We start from the raw sequence: 13,625 nt of genomic DNA on the forward strand, positions 1-13,625 counted from the left end.
AGATCTTCTTAAAGCCCCCAGCATCCAGATCTCAAGCTGTATGCTACCTTGCAGAAAAAGAGATACCTATGTACCTATGCTTCTGTGGAGGTAGGATTCCTTTGGTCCTTAAAGTCAGGGTGGAGGAGGAAACATCTTTAGTGCAGCTCTGCAAACACATAAAATCTTAAGGTCACAATTCCTCAAGATTACCCTTTGATTGAGCTTAGTGTCCCTTCATCTTAAGGCGGAGTCACAGGAGCCAAGAAAGTGGCATGTGTTCCACCAGGGCTGGGCAGAGAGCACTTGTCTACAACCACAGATGTCCTCTTCAAAAGGGAGAACTGCTTTCTTGCATCATGCTGGGTGGTCTTGACTGTGTTTTGGGTAAGATGGCACCACCTTGAGTTCTGTTTGACCTGATTTTCAAGTGCAAGTGTGCTGTGATTTCTGGTTTGTCTCCTGTCCCCCTCAATTTGCAGAGAAAAATCTTCCCTACAATGAGGCTTGGAGACAGTAAACAAGAACAGCATTTTGAAATGCTGATCCTCACTCTTGGAGGCACAGTGGTGAGAGGAGGAAGAGCCCCTTGCAGGAGAGTCGTTTGGTCAGCAGGGAGAATTCTTGACTGCAATCACATCGTCCAGCAGGCGTAAATAAGAGCCATCAGCAACGCCATGGCCACAGCAAGGGCAGCATTCTTGCGATTTTCCTTGCGAAGAGCACTCAGTTCTTTCTCTGGGAAACAAACGAAAGCCTTGCCTGTGAAGGTTCATCATATTGCAGCTACATCTACTTCCAAAACTCTCTTAAAAGCACAAAGCTACCTTGGCCACGGGCAACATTTTGGGAGCGGTATGCAAGGCTGCCAATTATAGGATGTGCCAAACAGGAAGTAAACTAGTGGGAACCTTTTCATTTGCTAACTCTCATCCTGACACTTGTGCTTGGGAATACTTCAGTGCCAGACCAGTTCCTGTTTGCAAATGACATTGCTGTAGGCCTCTACTACAGACAGAGTTTGTCATTAGAATAACTGCTTGTTCCCTAAGAGAATGAAGGAGACAGAGGGCTGTGAGCTATTTCTAATATCTTCTAGGGGTAACAGCCTGGTAGCTCTTTCTAGTGTTAAAATTTATTTAAATACAACTGTGGCCGCCTTTGAATGTTGCAGAATATGGGTTTCCTTGTGCTTCAGAAGGATGAGCGTGGAACAGGTCTGAGCCTAGACACTCATTCTGTTGGGGTCTGAAGCTTTTTAGAGACAGGTTGGTATTGCTTGCCCTGGTTTACAGAACCACCACAAATATAGAGAGATAAAGGAAGCGGCTACTGCAGGTGTGGAGTCTTGCTGATCTCCATTTCATTTCTGTCTCCTTTACAAAAGATGAGAACTCCAGTCCGGCTAGTTTGGTTCCACAAAACTTTGCTGGGTGGTACAGGCAAGCAGTGAGGCCTCCAGCACTAAATAGGATCAAACAGGGTAAAACAGCAGTAATGGTTTGCAGGGCAGAGTTGGGTGGGGCCTGTCTCCAGAGTCAGACTGCTTTTGCTGCCGAGTTCATCTGCAGTATAACTACATAAGTGACTGCCTCTACAGTTTGCACAAGCAGCCTCCAGCAGTTCCTAAACTGGTGTTGGTACCAAAAGAGACTCTTAGCTGTTCTGTCTGCCCCCATTGTTCATGTAATGCAAGCATTCTCATGCAACCACAGAGCAACCTGCTTAAATCTGCAGGGCCACCGAGGAAGTGGCACAGCCAGGAGGTCACATAACCTCACGCACAGCAGTGCCAGCTTGAAGTGATGGAGCAATGCCATCGTCAGCCGCTGCAGTTCATGACCTCGTGTCAGCTGGAATAAGTAAAGAATTAGAGGCCACAGCAGTGATCTAAAAAGACTCCGTACACATGCACTGTGTGTTCTGTTCCAGAAGGAGCAGCCATCACCATTAGGTGAGGCTGTTGCTGCTGTCTGAGCTGCTGTCAGACTACTTTGCTGATGCTGCCAGTGCTGGCTGGCTGCTGGCTGGTGAAAGAGTGGCAGTGATGTGTAGAATCTTCTGCTGTCTCTAGTGGTAGCCCCTTAGGAAACAGCTTTCAATCTATTTAAACTAAGGGCTACTCTTCTGGAAACAGTCCTTTAACAGGAGTTATAATTACAAAGTTGCTGGCTTTCCATTCTTCAGGCCTAGAAGTACTGTCAAGCAGGTAACACGATGATCAACAGCAGGAGCCTGAAGATGTGCAAAGCAGCATCCCTGGTGGAATGGACAGGCTGTGAAGTTGTGGTAGCTTGGAGTGACTCTCATTTTAACCGTCTACATCAGGACTTGCAGCAAGGAAAGACCCTGACTCTCTAGAACTTCAGGGAGCACATCGGTGTGAATCCCTATGGTCCTGTGCTGAGTGGCCTCAGAAACTGATGCAGTACAAACTTTCTCCAAGGAAGGCAGATTTTGCTGCACTTCAGCTAACACTTGCCAGTTTGCTTAGCAAGCTTCTATTAAAAAAAATAAAAAGGAAAAAAAAATAAAAAAGGGGGGGGAAGAAATGTTAAAAGCTACTCAAGCTGATCTATTGGCTATGATTATCTAAAGACAAGTAATTTGGGGTATGTGAATGGGACATTTTCCCTCCTTCATTAGCTGATGCTTATTTTTTTTCCCCTATGGTAGCACAGCTCAAGCAGGAGGATACAGACTCCTATTATAATATGCTGACTACATTTCCCTCAGTCTAGCTCCCTTTGGCTGAACCTAAATTCAAAGGCAGAAGTCAGAGGTGGCAGGAGCTAGAAGACAAAGCTAAGCTGCAGCAGTGATCCCATCCAGCCCAGAGGGACCATTTTTAATGAAGCTCTTACCATAGTTGTCAGCTTTGGTCATTAGTAAGTTTCTCTCTCTCTCCAGTGACTTTCTGTAATGAGAAGAGGAGTTCATTACCTGCGAGGCACAACACAGCCTATTTCTTTGCTTACATGATGGAAGAGAGACTGTCCCACTGCTGGGGATATCTGCTCACAGAATGAGCCCCTCACCCTTCACTGTGGAATGATGACAGTCTAGAAACACCCAGTTGTGCAAGAGAAGCAATGCAGCGTTTTAGATTATTTTTCTCCTTCCCTCAAACTGCTTCCCGTCTCTTCTTTCAGGATGGTGTCAGTGTTCCTGAAGCAGCTACAAAGGGGTCTGTGTGTCAGAGAGCCCCTGCTCTAGTTCTCCCAGGTGGGGTAGGAAGTTCTGACATAGCTGTGGGAAGGGGCAGGTCCCTAAGTGCTCTCTGCAGAATCCTACCTCTCCAGCACACTGGCTTAGTGCTGCACCAGTAATTCCTCTCACTGAGAGAAGCCAGGATCCCTGTGTCAGAGGTATCCCATTTACACAGACTGGTGAACTCCAGGAAACAAGCCGACTCCAAGCCCAGTAGCAACCAGTTAAACAACCTGTTATTATGCTGAAAACTCATGATAATAACAGGCCAACCCTGCTCTTGTCTTAAACTGCAGAAGATGATTAATTAATACGCAGTTTAAAATATAGATGCAAAATAAAATTCCTGAAAGCAGCAGCACTTCCATTATGGCAGTGGGGACACGGTCACTCCTTTCAGACTATGAACATCAATAAACATGCACTAACAAATTAGCTCCTGGTTCAGAGAAGGCAGTAAGTGTAACAGAGTTTGTTGCTCCCCTTGGGGCAGACCAAGAACTTGCAGGAGGAAAGAAATCCAAATCTATTTGTACAGCTGGTTAAGTAAGGGATGGCAAGAAAGCAAGCTACAGCAGAGCAGCAGGAGAGGAAAGGGCTTTTAAATACAACTGGGGAAAGGCAATGTGGAGAGCAGCCAGGAGGAAGTGAGAAGACATTTACCAACATGACTGAGCTGCTATTTAGAAACTTGCCTTGTGAAGAGAGTCAAGGGAAGAAGCTTTGAGAATGAGACATGAAGAAACCATGACAACTGAACTTCAAAGTGGGAAAGCAGAGCTCTCCTTTGTGTACTATGCACTGAATCAATAATTTTCCTCATGGTACCTTCCTCAAGGGTTTTTCAAATAGTCTGGAATAGGGCAACTGAAGTTCTGTTTCTATCTCCATACCAGCTGTAAAGTTCAGAAAAGGCCCCAGGAATCCCTATTTCTAATTCTTTGCTCTAGGCCCTGTATTTCAGAAAGAAACCATCATCTCTATTCCATCCTGTCAAGTTATCACAGCTGTAGGCTTGTTGTTGGCCATCTAAGTACCAGATAAAGAACACACACAGTAAACAAGAATTTAGACGTAGCAAAGGACTGAAATGAAGAGCTAAAGAGATGAGGGACAGGACACTATCTAAATACGGATGGGGATCCAAAATCCCAGTAAAGGAGTGAGGCAGAGTGCAAATTAGAGTTTGAGGCTGGTAAATATCAGAGTATGGAGACATCACCACTGCTAGGATCATTTCTAACGGGTTCTGTAGTACAGCGCTGTAGAGCAAGCACCAGGATCAACAGAACCACGCCCTGGGCCTATAACTGAGCTTCCTGGCCTTTTTTGCTAGGAGCAGAACAGTAGGATGCTGGTCACAGAATATTCTGAATTAGAAGGAACCCACAAGGATCATCAAGTCCAACTCTTAAGGGAATGGTCTCTATGGGGATCAAACCCCATGACCTTGGCGTTAAGAGCACCAAGCTCTGACCAACTGAGCTCCTCTCAGGTGACTGAAAGAATGTCCTCAAGCTGAGAGATTTGAGAATCAGCTGGAAGACTTAGGATCTCTTGCTTCAAACTCAGGAGAAAGCAGATTCTGCCTCTGTCTGCTGCAAAATCCAGGCCAAAGTCCTTGCTTGAATTCCAGCTCTAGAAGCCAACAGTTGCCACCTCTACAGCAGTGACAGATTTCAGGAGGATTGTTCCTCTTAGCTTTCCCAAGAAAAGCCAGTGTGTCAATGCATCCCTACATCCAGACACACGTGCAACACAGGCACAGATGATTTCCCTCAGCCTCTTCTGCAACTGCATCCCAGCCTGGTTTGGCCCTCGTTAGAAGCTGCTGCCCATCTCCCCCGACTGAACTCAAGCAGCATTGGCAAGGCTTAAGCAACAGCATGCCACAAACCTTTGCCAGACTCACAGAGCTGTCTCCTAGCAAGCCAGGAGCCAGATCTGCAAACAAACTGGCAAGTTTTGGGCACTGCTTGTCTGGTTGTGGTGGAGGTTGGAGTCAGGCCGTTAACAAGATAAAGCTCTCTCCATTTATCACTGAACTGCTCACACAGCAAGTTCCCCAAGTGAGCTCCAAGCTGGGGGAAGAGAGTCCTGTCACAGGGAACCACAGACTCCCATCCTTTCAAGAGCCCTTGCTCCGTACTACAAGGCAGCTGAAGTGCACAGCCACAGCCATGAAAAGAGGTGGTCATCAATACCTTCCTTCAGGGCTGAGCTTCTCCCTGCGCAGCTTAAGTTCCACCTCTTCCATGCTCTGTCTGCAGCGTGCCAGCTTCTCCTCCAGTCCATCGATCTGAAAAACACCACAGCAGTCACCATCATTTGCTGCCTCAGCTAACACCGACCCATTCCCACTCAGAAGAGAAGGGTGGCTGCTCAGCCACTCCACCTTCTTCCTGCCCTAATCCAGGGAGGAACCTCAGCTCTGTGTAGATATCACAGCACAGGAAGTCCTTTGCCTCCCAGATCACCCTGTATTATACCCCAGGCAACTGTGACATCGTAAAGCCAGACACAGCCAAGCCAGCCCTGATGCTGCCAATTCTGTGGCTGGCTAGCACCTTTTTGCCAGGATCTGATTCTGTTCCAGCCTGTCCTAGTTTCTTTGCATGTGGGTCCACAAGCAGACTTCCACAAGATGTGATCTAAGGCATCTTTAGGCAATTAAGAAAAAAAAGAGAGACTGGCCTAGGCCAAAGCCTGAGGGACAAGGTCTCGATATGGCACTGTGAATGGATGCAGAAGTTCATGGGATGTGACTATGAAGCACCCTCAGCTGTCTGGTTGGGTGAAGAGTGGGAAAAAGGGGAAAGAAACACTAATACTTACCTTCTTTTACCCAACTAAATCTACAACAGCAACAGTGCTCTGCAGAGTACGCTCAAGAGAGCACTCAACCCTACCTCCACAACTTCCACTTGCACCAAATTTTGGCAGCAACATGTTCCCATGCAGAAAAACACTGGTCATCTTCTTGTGTCTCCTCATCAAGTATCCGAACAGCCGCCCTCCTCCTGTGTCTTCCTGTGGAGGGGAGTTACTGTGGCTAAGCATAGGAGGGGTTGATCTACTTGTGTGCAAAGGGATTGCCCAGGAGAGAATCCCACTGTGGGCAACAGTTCTGGGAATCATTCCTCTCTCCTGCCTGGCAACCAGAACATAGACATCTTTAGGAAAACTTTCTTTCAAGCTTGCTGCCAGCAGGGAAACAATGGGACTAATCAGATAATATGAACACAACAACCTAGCCTGAAAGCAAACAGCCTTGGTGCCCTGAGGTGGCAATGACCTCTCTTTTTAGCTACTTAGCACAACACTCCTGCTGTGCCTGGTTCTCCAGGGAAGGCCAGGGCTGGCTAGATGGCAGGCAGCGCAGCCTCTCTATGGTGGGAGCTTTCACACACCAGATGCTGAGAGGCAGCACAGTCCTGGGCAAAGTACTGAGGTGGAATAAGCTGCCTGGACATCAGCCTCTGAGGTGGCCCAGAGCACAAACACTCCCATAAAGAGTGATAAGGGAAACAAAATCAAAGGTAGTGATCCCTAATTATTGCTGCTTTGGGAATCAGCTCTGTCCTGAGCTCATTAGCAATTCACACCTTCTGCTCAGGAAAGGCAGGCAAGCATCATAAATAAGCAGGACGGGAGAAGAGGCTTTACGCAAAAGAGGAGAACAAAACAGACCATAAAAAGAAGTTTAGCCAGTCAGCTGAATAGTCTCACTGCAAGGATTACAGCAGAGCTGGGAAGGGGGACACATATAACAAGGCTCAAGAAAGTATTTTATTTACCAGATAGCAATTTCAAAGTCCCACGTTATTAGGCAAATCTGCTAGGGCTGTTGAGATGTCAAGCTCCCCAGAGGCACCTGCACAGCTTTCCCTGAGCCCAAGGGGAGCACCAAAGCACATCACCTGATCCAGAGCACATGGAAGGGCACTTCTGTGTTTGGCAATGCTTGGGTTTGCCTGGATGGGGACATGGATATTTTTGAATCACGTTAGCTGAAAATGCATTCGGTGAGGGCAAAGATAATTGTTCTCCTCCATTTCCAGCTGTACCAGCTAGGAATGTTAATTCCAGCTGCTCATCACTAGGTCATCCACTACAGGTCAATCAGCATGATGTTTCAGGGCCAAGTGAGGGCTTTGCCCAGGTCAACTCTGACCACAGTTATCAGCAAGTTAATTTAAAGGCAGAGTGCAGCAGAGTGGAGGTGGGGTGTCTGTCTGGTCCAGCTTAAGAACTACCATCACCTTCACCAGTTCCTACCATTTAAAAATTACTGTCTCAGCTCCCTTAGGTGTCGGAAACCCTCGTATATACACACAGCTAGGGATGCTCCAGCATGTTATTTGGCTTCTCCTTAGCCAGTAAACTTATTACAATGCACCATGCCTTCTTGGGAAATACATTTAAAAATAATGTTAAATAATACAATTTAATGAGAGCTTTAGTCAGCTGCCAACCCCACCACTAAATTAGTCCATGCCACTCCACTCCTATCCTCTCCTCCAGAGCTGCTCCTCCTGGTGAGTCTGCAGTTGCTCTCACTAGGACATTCTCTGCCCATACTTCCCTCATTTCATGAGACTCAACAAGAGGATATTCCACCCAATTCTGGCAATGCTTTTACTTTCTGCTGACTAAAAATCTCCAGATTCCACACAATACTTTAAAAGTTTCAACTGGTGTTGCTGCTCTTAAATCAAACCCAAAGTTTGGGTCCCCTGCTAGAGAGCAATAATTTGCTAATAAACCACATGCCCTAGAACTGCACCATCAGCTTTGCTGAGCTGAGGGCACAAGGGACAGGAAATAATCAGAAAAAAAAAAAAAGAAGTAAGGAAGGAGGAACAGACTGCTGAATGAACAAAATACTTTTCCTTCAGAATCTCTCTGTTTCTTTTCTTCCAGCTAGTCTAGGGAATGAGGGGTTGTAAGGAAGGACAAGAGTTAGCATTCACAGATGTTACCCATCACCATGCCTCAGTTTCCCCACTTACAAATTGGGACAATACCATTTGCCTCCTGAAGTTAGCTCATTTGCACAAGAAGCCACTACCTCACTTGGGATTTGGGATCAGTTCCTGCAAGCCAGGAGTCTCTCCAGGAGGCTCTCCAGGAGCTCAGCCATCCAAATAATTCTTCACTGCAGGACAAAGGAAAGACAGAAATAGAAAACAAGCACAGGGAAAAATCAGACTAATGCCTGGGATTTACTGATTACTCTCTGGGCTGCTCAGGAAACTCACAGTGGGGGCGTAGTCTGTAAAATTGCAGCACAAGAAAATCTGTAGGGCTTTGGCATAATTCCCTATGCAGCTCTCCAGGAGAGCAATCCTAGAAATAGGGGCTCACCTCAGCTAGCTGTGGATGGAAAGCTTTCCCTCCTAACTAATACAGGAGAAGGCTAGCTGGGGTATGTACCCAGGCATACTAGAAGCCCACAGGAAAACAAAGAGCCAAGCTCGCTTAGCTGGCCCACCCCTGCACTCCACACTGCCTTATCGTTTTAGTGGCAAGCTCAGCACAGTGACTCTTAAGCTGCAAAGACGAAGCCTTTCTCCTTGAAGCTCTCCCTTCCATGAAGGGAATCCTGTGGGACAGAGTTGAAATGCAGCGCTCAGAAGGCTCACACGACAACTCATCATGGCTCACAGGCGGTAGCAGGGACACAGGACTTCACTCACAGCAACATCTTTAAGTAGTGCCAGTTAAAAGGGGTGAGTGAAATGGGTGCTTCACATCCAGGCAGCAGCACGGGGCACGCGGAGCTGCCCTTCTGGAGCTCATCATGAGACACTCCACAAAGTCAGGTCCCAGCAGCTTTGGATGCACACAGAGATCTAAGACCAGATGCCTCCTTTGCTCCACAGGTATGACAAGGCATTGGGCTATTTTTGTTGAATTCTGGCAATACTCGCTCACAATCTGGAAACCTTTTTAAGCCAGAGAGACCTGGAATGGATTTCAATCCAAACTGATTTATGTGCTGATTACAAATATCATTTGTGGGGACCATCTTGGGCAGGGAGCCCAAAATAGCTCACATAAAGGCAGAGACAAAGAGAGAAGAGAAAAAGAAGCAGCTTTGCTTACAGAGTTGAGCGGGATCCCATTTAATACATTTTGTAATGAATTAATAAAATCTTTCTTTCCAGCAGAAAGGCTAAAAGCGCTTTTCAAGAACTGGCATCCACCCTCTGCTTTTATGAATTCCCTAATTAAAATACTGGCAAAAAGCCATATCACACATACGTTGACATCCAACAGCATTAGGTAATGAGGTTTTCATCTTGTGACCCTCATAAAACAGATCAAAGCCAACTGAAGAGGTAGGGGCAAATGAAGAAACCCTTCCCTGAGCAGTCTTTACATGCCTTATCACCTGCCAGCATACTCGAGTCCTTCTTTTCACAGAAGAATTAATGGTTCCTTCACCCACAAATTTGGCTGGATTATTAATATCAGTCCAGCAGAAACAAGTTTTGTTTAAATTCAACTTGCAGTTCATGTACACATTTCCATTTTCTCCACACTACTGGAATCATTTTGTGTGCTGGCAAATAATTTCACAGATGCTCTGCCCACAGTGTGCTGGGAAATACTTACGAGATAAGCTACTACACAGCAGAGGATGATCCTCCAGCAGGATAAATTTTGCAGAACAATCCTCTGCATTGCTAAAGAAGAAAAGGCTGAATCCTACCTGCACCTCTTCCTTCAGCCTTGCAGAGACTATCCCATAAGCACATCCTGCCTCAGCTCAGACCAGTGCTTTTAGAAAAATCCTGTAAGAACAGCTTTACTGAGTAAAAACTATGTTGGCTTTTCCCTATTCTTTATGCTCTTGCACAGACAGTCACCAGGAACTGCCCTGTCAGAAGCAGCAATACACAAAGTGACAATACTTTCTCCAAACACACACCTGACATTTTGCAGCTTAGGCACTGCCCGAGTGCAGGGTGTTCTCTTTGCATTTAACGCACTTTTCGCTTCCGTGATTTTTTTTCCAGTTGTTGTCTGATCCACAAGTATATTTTTAAGGGTTACAACATCCTCTGGCAGGGAGTTTCACAGCACAGCCCCAGGTTATGGGAAGAACCAACCCCTTTTGTTTGTTCTGAGCTCGCCAGCTGCTAGTTTCATTTGATAGCCCTAATTTTTTATTGACAGTGAAGGTTCATTGTTTAAAGCTACAAATAGCATGCAGAGGATATAGACCTATATTGGGTTCCCTTGCAGTCATGTTTTCAAGCTTAAAAGGACCTGGAACGCCTGGCAGAATCTTGCATAAAAGTTTTCCACACCTTTGATCATCCTTGTCACTCTCTTAAGTTCTTTCCATTTTCATTATTTTGCTACAAAATGGACCAGTCTCCTCAGTTTCATTTTCCTGACGAGTTTCCTCAAGAGAGTTCTGTGCAGCTCAGCACTGTCAGTAGGGCTGCCTGTTGAAAAGACTAGAGAGCTATAGGAAAGAGGTTAGACGCGTTTAAACCACCACAACATTATGGAGATGCATTTATATCGGTTTAAACCAGATCATATCAATTACACCTGCAATTCGTAAGTGCAAGCTAATCTGATAAGTGTCCATATAGAAAATTACATTCATTTAGCATCATGACTTCAGTTAAACAAGCATGACTCTGCCTAGATGAGGCCTTTCAGAACTAGCCATGCATCACGTCATATTAAGACTCATTTGGAAAGTTTTCTTTACAATCATAACAGCTCAGAAGGTAATACTGAACAGAATAAAAGTTTAAATTATGAAATCAATGTCTTGGTTGTCATGCATTCTGACACCTGGAACACAGCCCTCTTCCTCTGGCTTAAAGGGATTTTGTTTTCTTCCTCCCTAACTGCTATTCAGTACCTTTCTCATCACTGCAAGTGGAAAGAAGTTTATCTTTTAGCAGTATCTTTGCACTGCGAGGTTTTCACCTGTAACACACCAAAAAAAGAGTAGTTCTAAAATCCTTTCAAAACTACTGTGTTCCATCATAACAACTTCTAAACCTCCCCCACCCTGAAAACCTAAAGTAACTACAAGTCCATAAACACTTAGCAAGAATTTTCTGCAGCAGCTAAAATCTGTGGCCAAGAGGTCCCTGAAAGGCTCAGCCTTTTAGCACTTTTTTGTAAGGTAGGCTCTACCGTCTCAACTCCCCTTGTCTACCATATCTCAAACAACCACCACTGAAAAAGCATTTCAGCTCCTTGCTAGGCTCATCGAAGGGAAGCCTGGACAGTCAGCACACTCTCCTCTGGACTCGCTTTGGTGGTTATATTTGGGTTAGAGTGCCTAGAAACGTCTGTGTCTCTAATGAAAGCCTAACCAATGAAACAGACAAGAAAACTACTATGAACTGAACTCCCAATTATATGACATAGTAGGACGAGAGGGAATCTCATCAACATTCTCAAAGGTAGGTGCCAAGAGGATGGTGCCAGACTCCTTTCAGTGGTGCCCAGCAACAGGAGGAGGAGCAATGGCCACAAACTGAAGCCCAGGAAATTCCCCCTCAACATCAGGAAGAACTTCTTTACACTGAGGGTGGCAGAACACTAGAACAGGCTGCCCAGGAAGTCATGGGTTCTCACTCCCTATAGGCATTCAAAACTCACTGGGATACGTTCCTTTGTAACCTGCTACAAGTGACCCTGCCTTGGCAGGGGGTTGGACCGGATGATTTCCAGAAGGTCCCTTCCAGCCCTAACAATTCTGTAACACCTTTATGTTAATGGCTGATGACACATACATTATAAGCCCCAAGTCCTTTACCTGGCCTTTCTACTCTGTTTTCTTTTTGTCTGCTATGCATAATCCCACCCGAAAGGCTTCAGGAAAGATGACCAGTGAGGTTCACTGGATTGATTCTGTCCCATCTCAGCCATTTGTGATGAGTGTACAGGCCTCTGCTGTCCTCAAAGTATCCACAATCCTCAGATTTGAACTACAGGCTCTCCAGTGCCTCCTCGGAGTCAGCCAGGACAGCACTCTTTAGCACAGGAGCCAAAACGACATACGATTCAGAGAGACCCTAACTAATGTGACTCAGACTGTTAACACTAATGTAAAGCTTCAACAAAGCTTACCAGCAGCCCTCCTGCCACGCAGGACATTACAGAATCATGGAATCACAGAATGGGTCAGATCTGAAGGGACCACCGTGCATCATCTGGTCCGACCTTGGACCATCCTAGAGCACGTGGCACAGGACTGCGTCCAGACAGTTCCCGAGTAACTCCGGCGTGGGAGACAAAACACCCAAGTGCAACAATAAAAAGACATTTTACAAGGGAGACGTGTTATTAAAAAACAGCCTTTCCCCTTTCTCCTCGCTGTGATTTACAGGCCCCTCACACCCTGGTTCACCACCGGGCTCCTCACAAGCAGCCATGAGGAGAAGCCCGTGCCCCGCGCACGTCTGACTGCCCTCGCCGCAACGCCCACACCGCGCTGGGGGCCGCAGCAGCGGGCACAGCCCCGCCGCCCCTCACGGCCCCGGCTCCAGGGCTCGGCGGGAGCAGCGACACCAAGCACCATCGCTCCCGGCCCGGCGGTGAGGACAGTGCTCCCGCTCACAGCCCGGCGATGAGGACAGTGCTTTCCGTTCCCTCTCACAGCCCGGCGGTGAGGACGATGTTCCGCGCTCCCCCTCAGAGCCCAGCGCTGCTCCCGCCCCCCCCCCCCTCACCTCCCGGGCCACGCTCGGCCCCGCGCGCCGCCTGCCCATGGTCCGGCCCGGCTCGGCCTGGCCGCGCATGCGCACGCCTTGGTGAGGGGCCGCGCTGGGGAGAGGGGAGGAGGGCGAGCGCCATCTTGGTGAGGGCGCTGGGCTGAGCCCTGCGAGCCTTCTTGGCGTGGTACAGACTCAGCCGGGAGCGAGTGGAAGCCAGAGCGGCGCCTCCTGCGTTGTGCCAGTGCTGCCCGCAGCCTGCTCTGCCCGCTTCAGTGATGGTGGATAAGGGATGGTTGGGGGAGAACCAGTAGGCTGGAAAGCTGAGGTGGGACCTATTGGTCCTGCGTCGTCCTGCCTTTCCAACCCTCAGAACACCCTGCTCCCTCGGGCGGGGGATCTGCAGGGTGCTGTCTGTCCTGTCTGTCCCGGAGGGCCGATCTGAACTGACCAGTTGGTTTTCCCCCAAAGGGAGTCAGTGTAATCCTGCTCTGTCCGGCACTAGGCAGGACACTCCAGCCCAGCTCTTCTATTGCTGGGGGTGAGGGCTCACCTAGAAAGAAGGCAATCTTGGAAACACAAGGCAAAGCCAGCGCAGCTGCTTTGCTGCGAGTTAGGATCACTTAGAATTTTTTTTCTGGACATGAGGAGGAATTTTTTCATGGAAGGGATTGCTGAACATCAGAACGGGCTGCCCAGGGAGGTGGTGGAGTCACCATTCCTGGAGGTATTTAAGGA

General features: G+C 47.4%; 1 protein-coding gene across 4 annotated transcripts; it reads right to left on the reverse strand.

Moving 5' to 3' along the window:
- Positions 1–292: 292 nt before the first annotated feature.
- On the reverse strand, positions 293–12,977 carry CCDC167 (coiled-coil domain containing 167). 4 transcript variants are annotated; one of them, XM_027887626.1, is made up of 4 exons: positions 12,906–12,967; positions 5,394–5,488; positions 2,844–2,896; positions 293–717 (listed from the first exon to the last, which is right to left on the reverse strand). In XM_027887626.1, exons 1-4 carry the CDS (start codon positions 12,942–12,944, stop codon positions 614–616), a joined length of 291 nt encoding a protein of 96 aa, XP_027743427.1. In that variant the 5' UTR covers positions 12,945–12,967; the 3' UTR covers positions 293–613. The 4 variants fall into 4 exon arrangements, with proteins under 4 accessions (XP_027743427.1, XP_027743425.1, XP_027743428.1 ...); XM_027887624.1 differs by lacking the exon at positions 12,906–12,967 and adding an exon at positions 12,572–12,775; XM_027887627.1 differs by lacking the exon at positions 12,906–12,967 and adding an exon at positions 12,304–12,510.
- Positions 12,978–13,625: the final 648 nt, after the last annotated feature.

This window comes from Empidonax traillii, unplaced genomic scaffold, assembly GCF_003031625.1.
Source record: "Empidonax traillii isolate 1590-97213 ecotype Southwest subspecies unplaced genomic scaffold, ASM303162v1 scaffold218:size1087226, whole genome shotgun sequence".
Taxonomy (NCBI): Eukaryota; Metazoa; Chordata; class Aves; order Passeriformes; family Tyrannidae; genus Empidonax; species Empidonax traillii.

Coding starts and splice junctions, on each gene's coding strand:
- CCDC167 (XM_027887624.1), bottom strand. CDS start 12,754: ATGGTGCTTGGTGTCGCTGCTCCCGCCGAGCCCTGGAGCCGGGGCCGT. Junction 2,897..5,393: donor AAGCTCAGCCCTGAAGGAAG/GTATTGATGACC, acceptor TTCTCATTACAG/AAAGTCACTGGAGAGAGAGA. Junction 718..2,843: donor GACCAAAGCTGACAACTATG/GTAAGAGCTTCA, acceptor TTTGTTTCCCAG/AGAAAGAACTGAGTGCTCTT.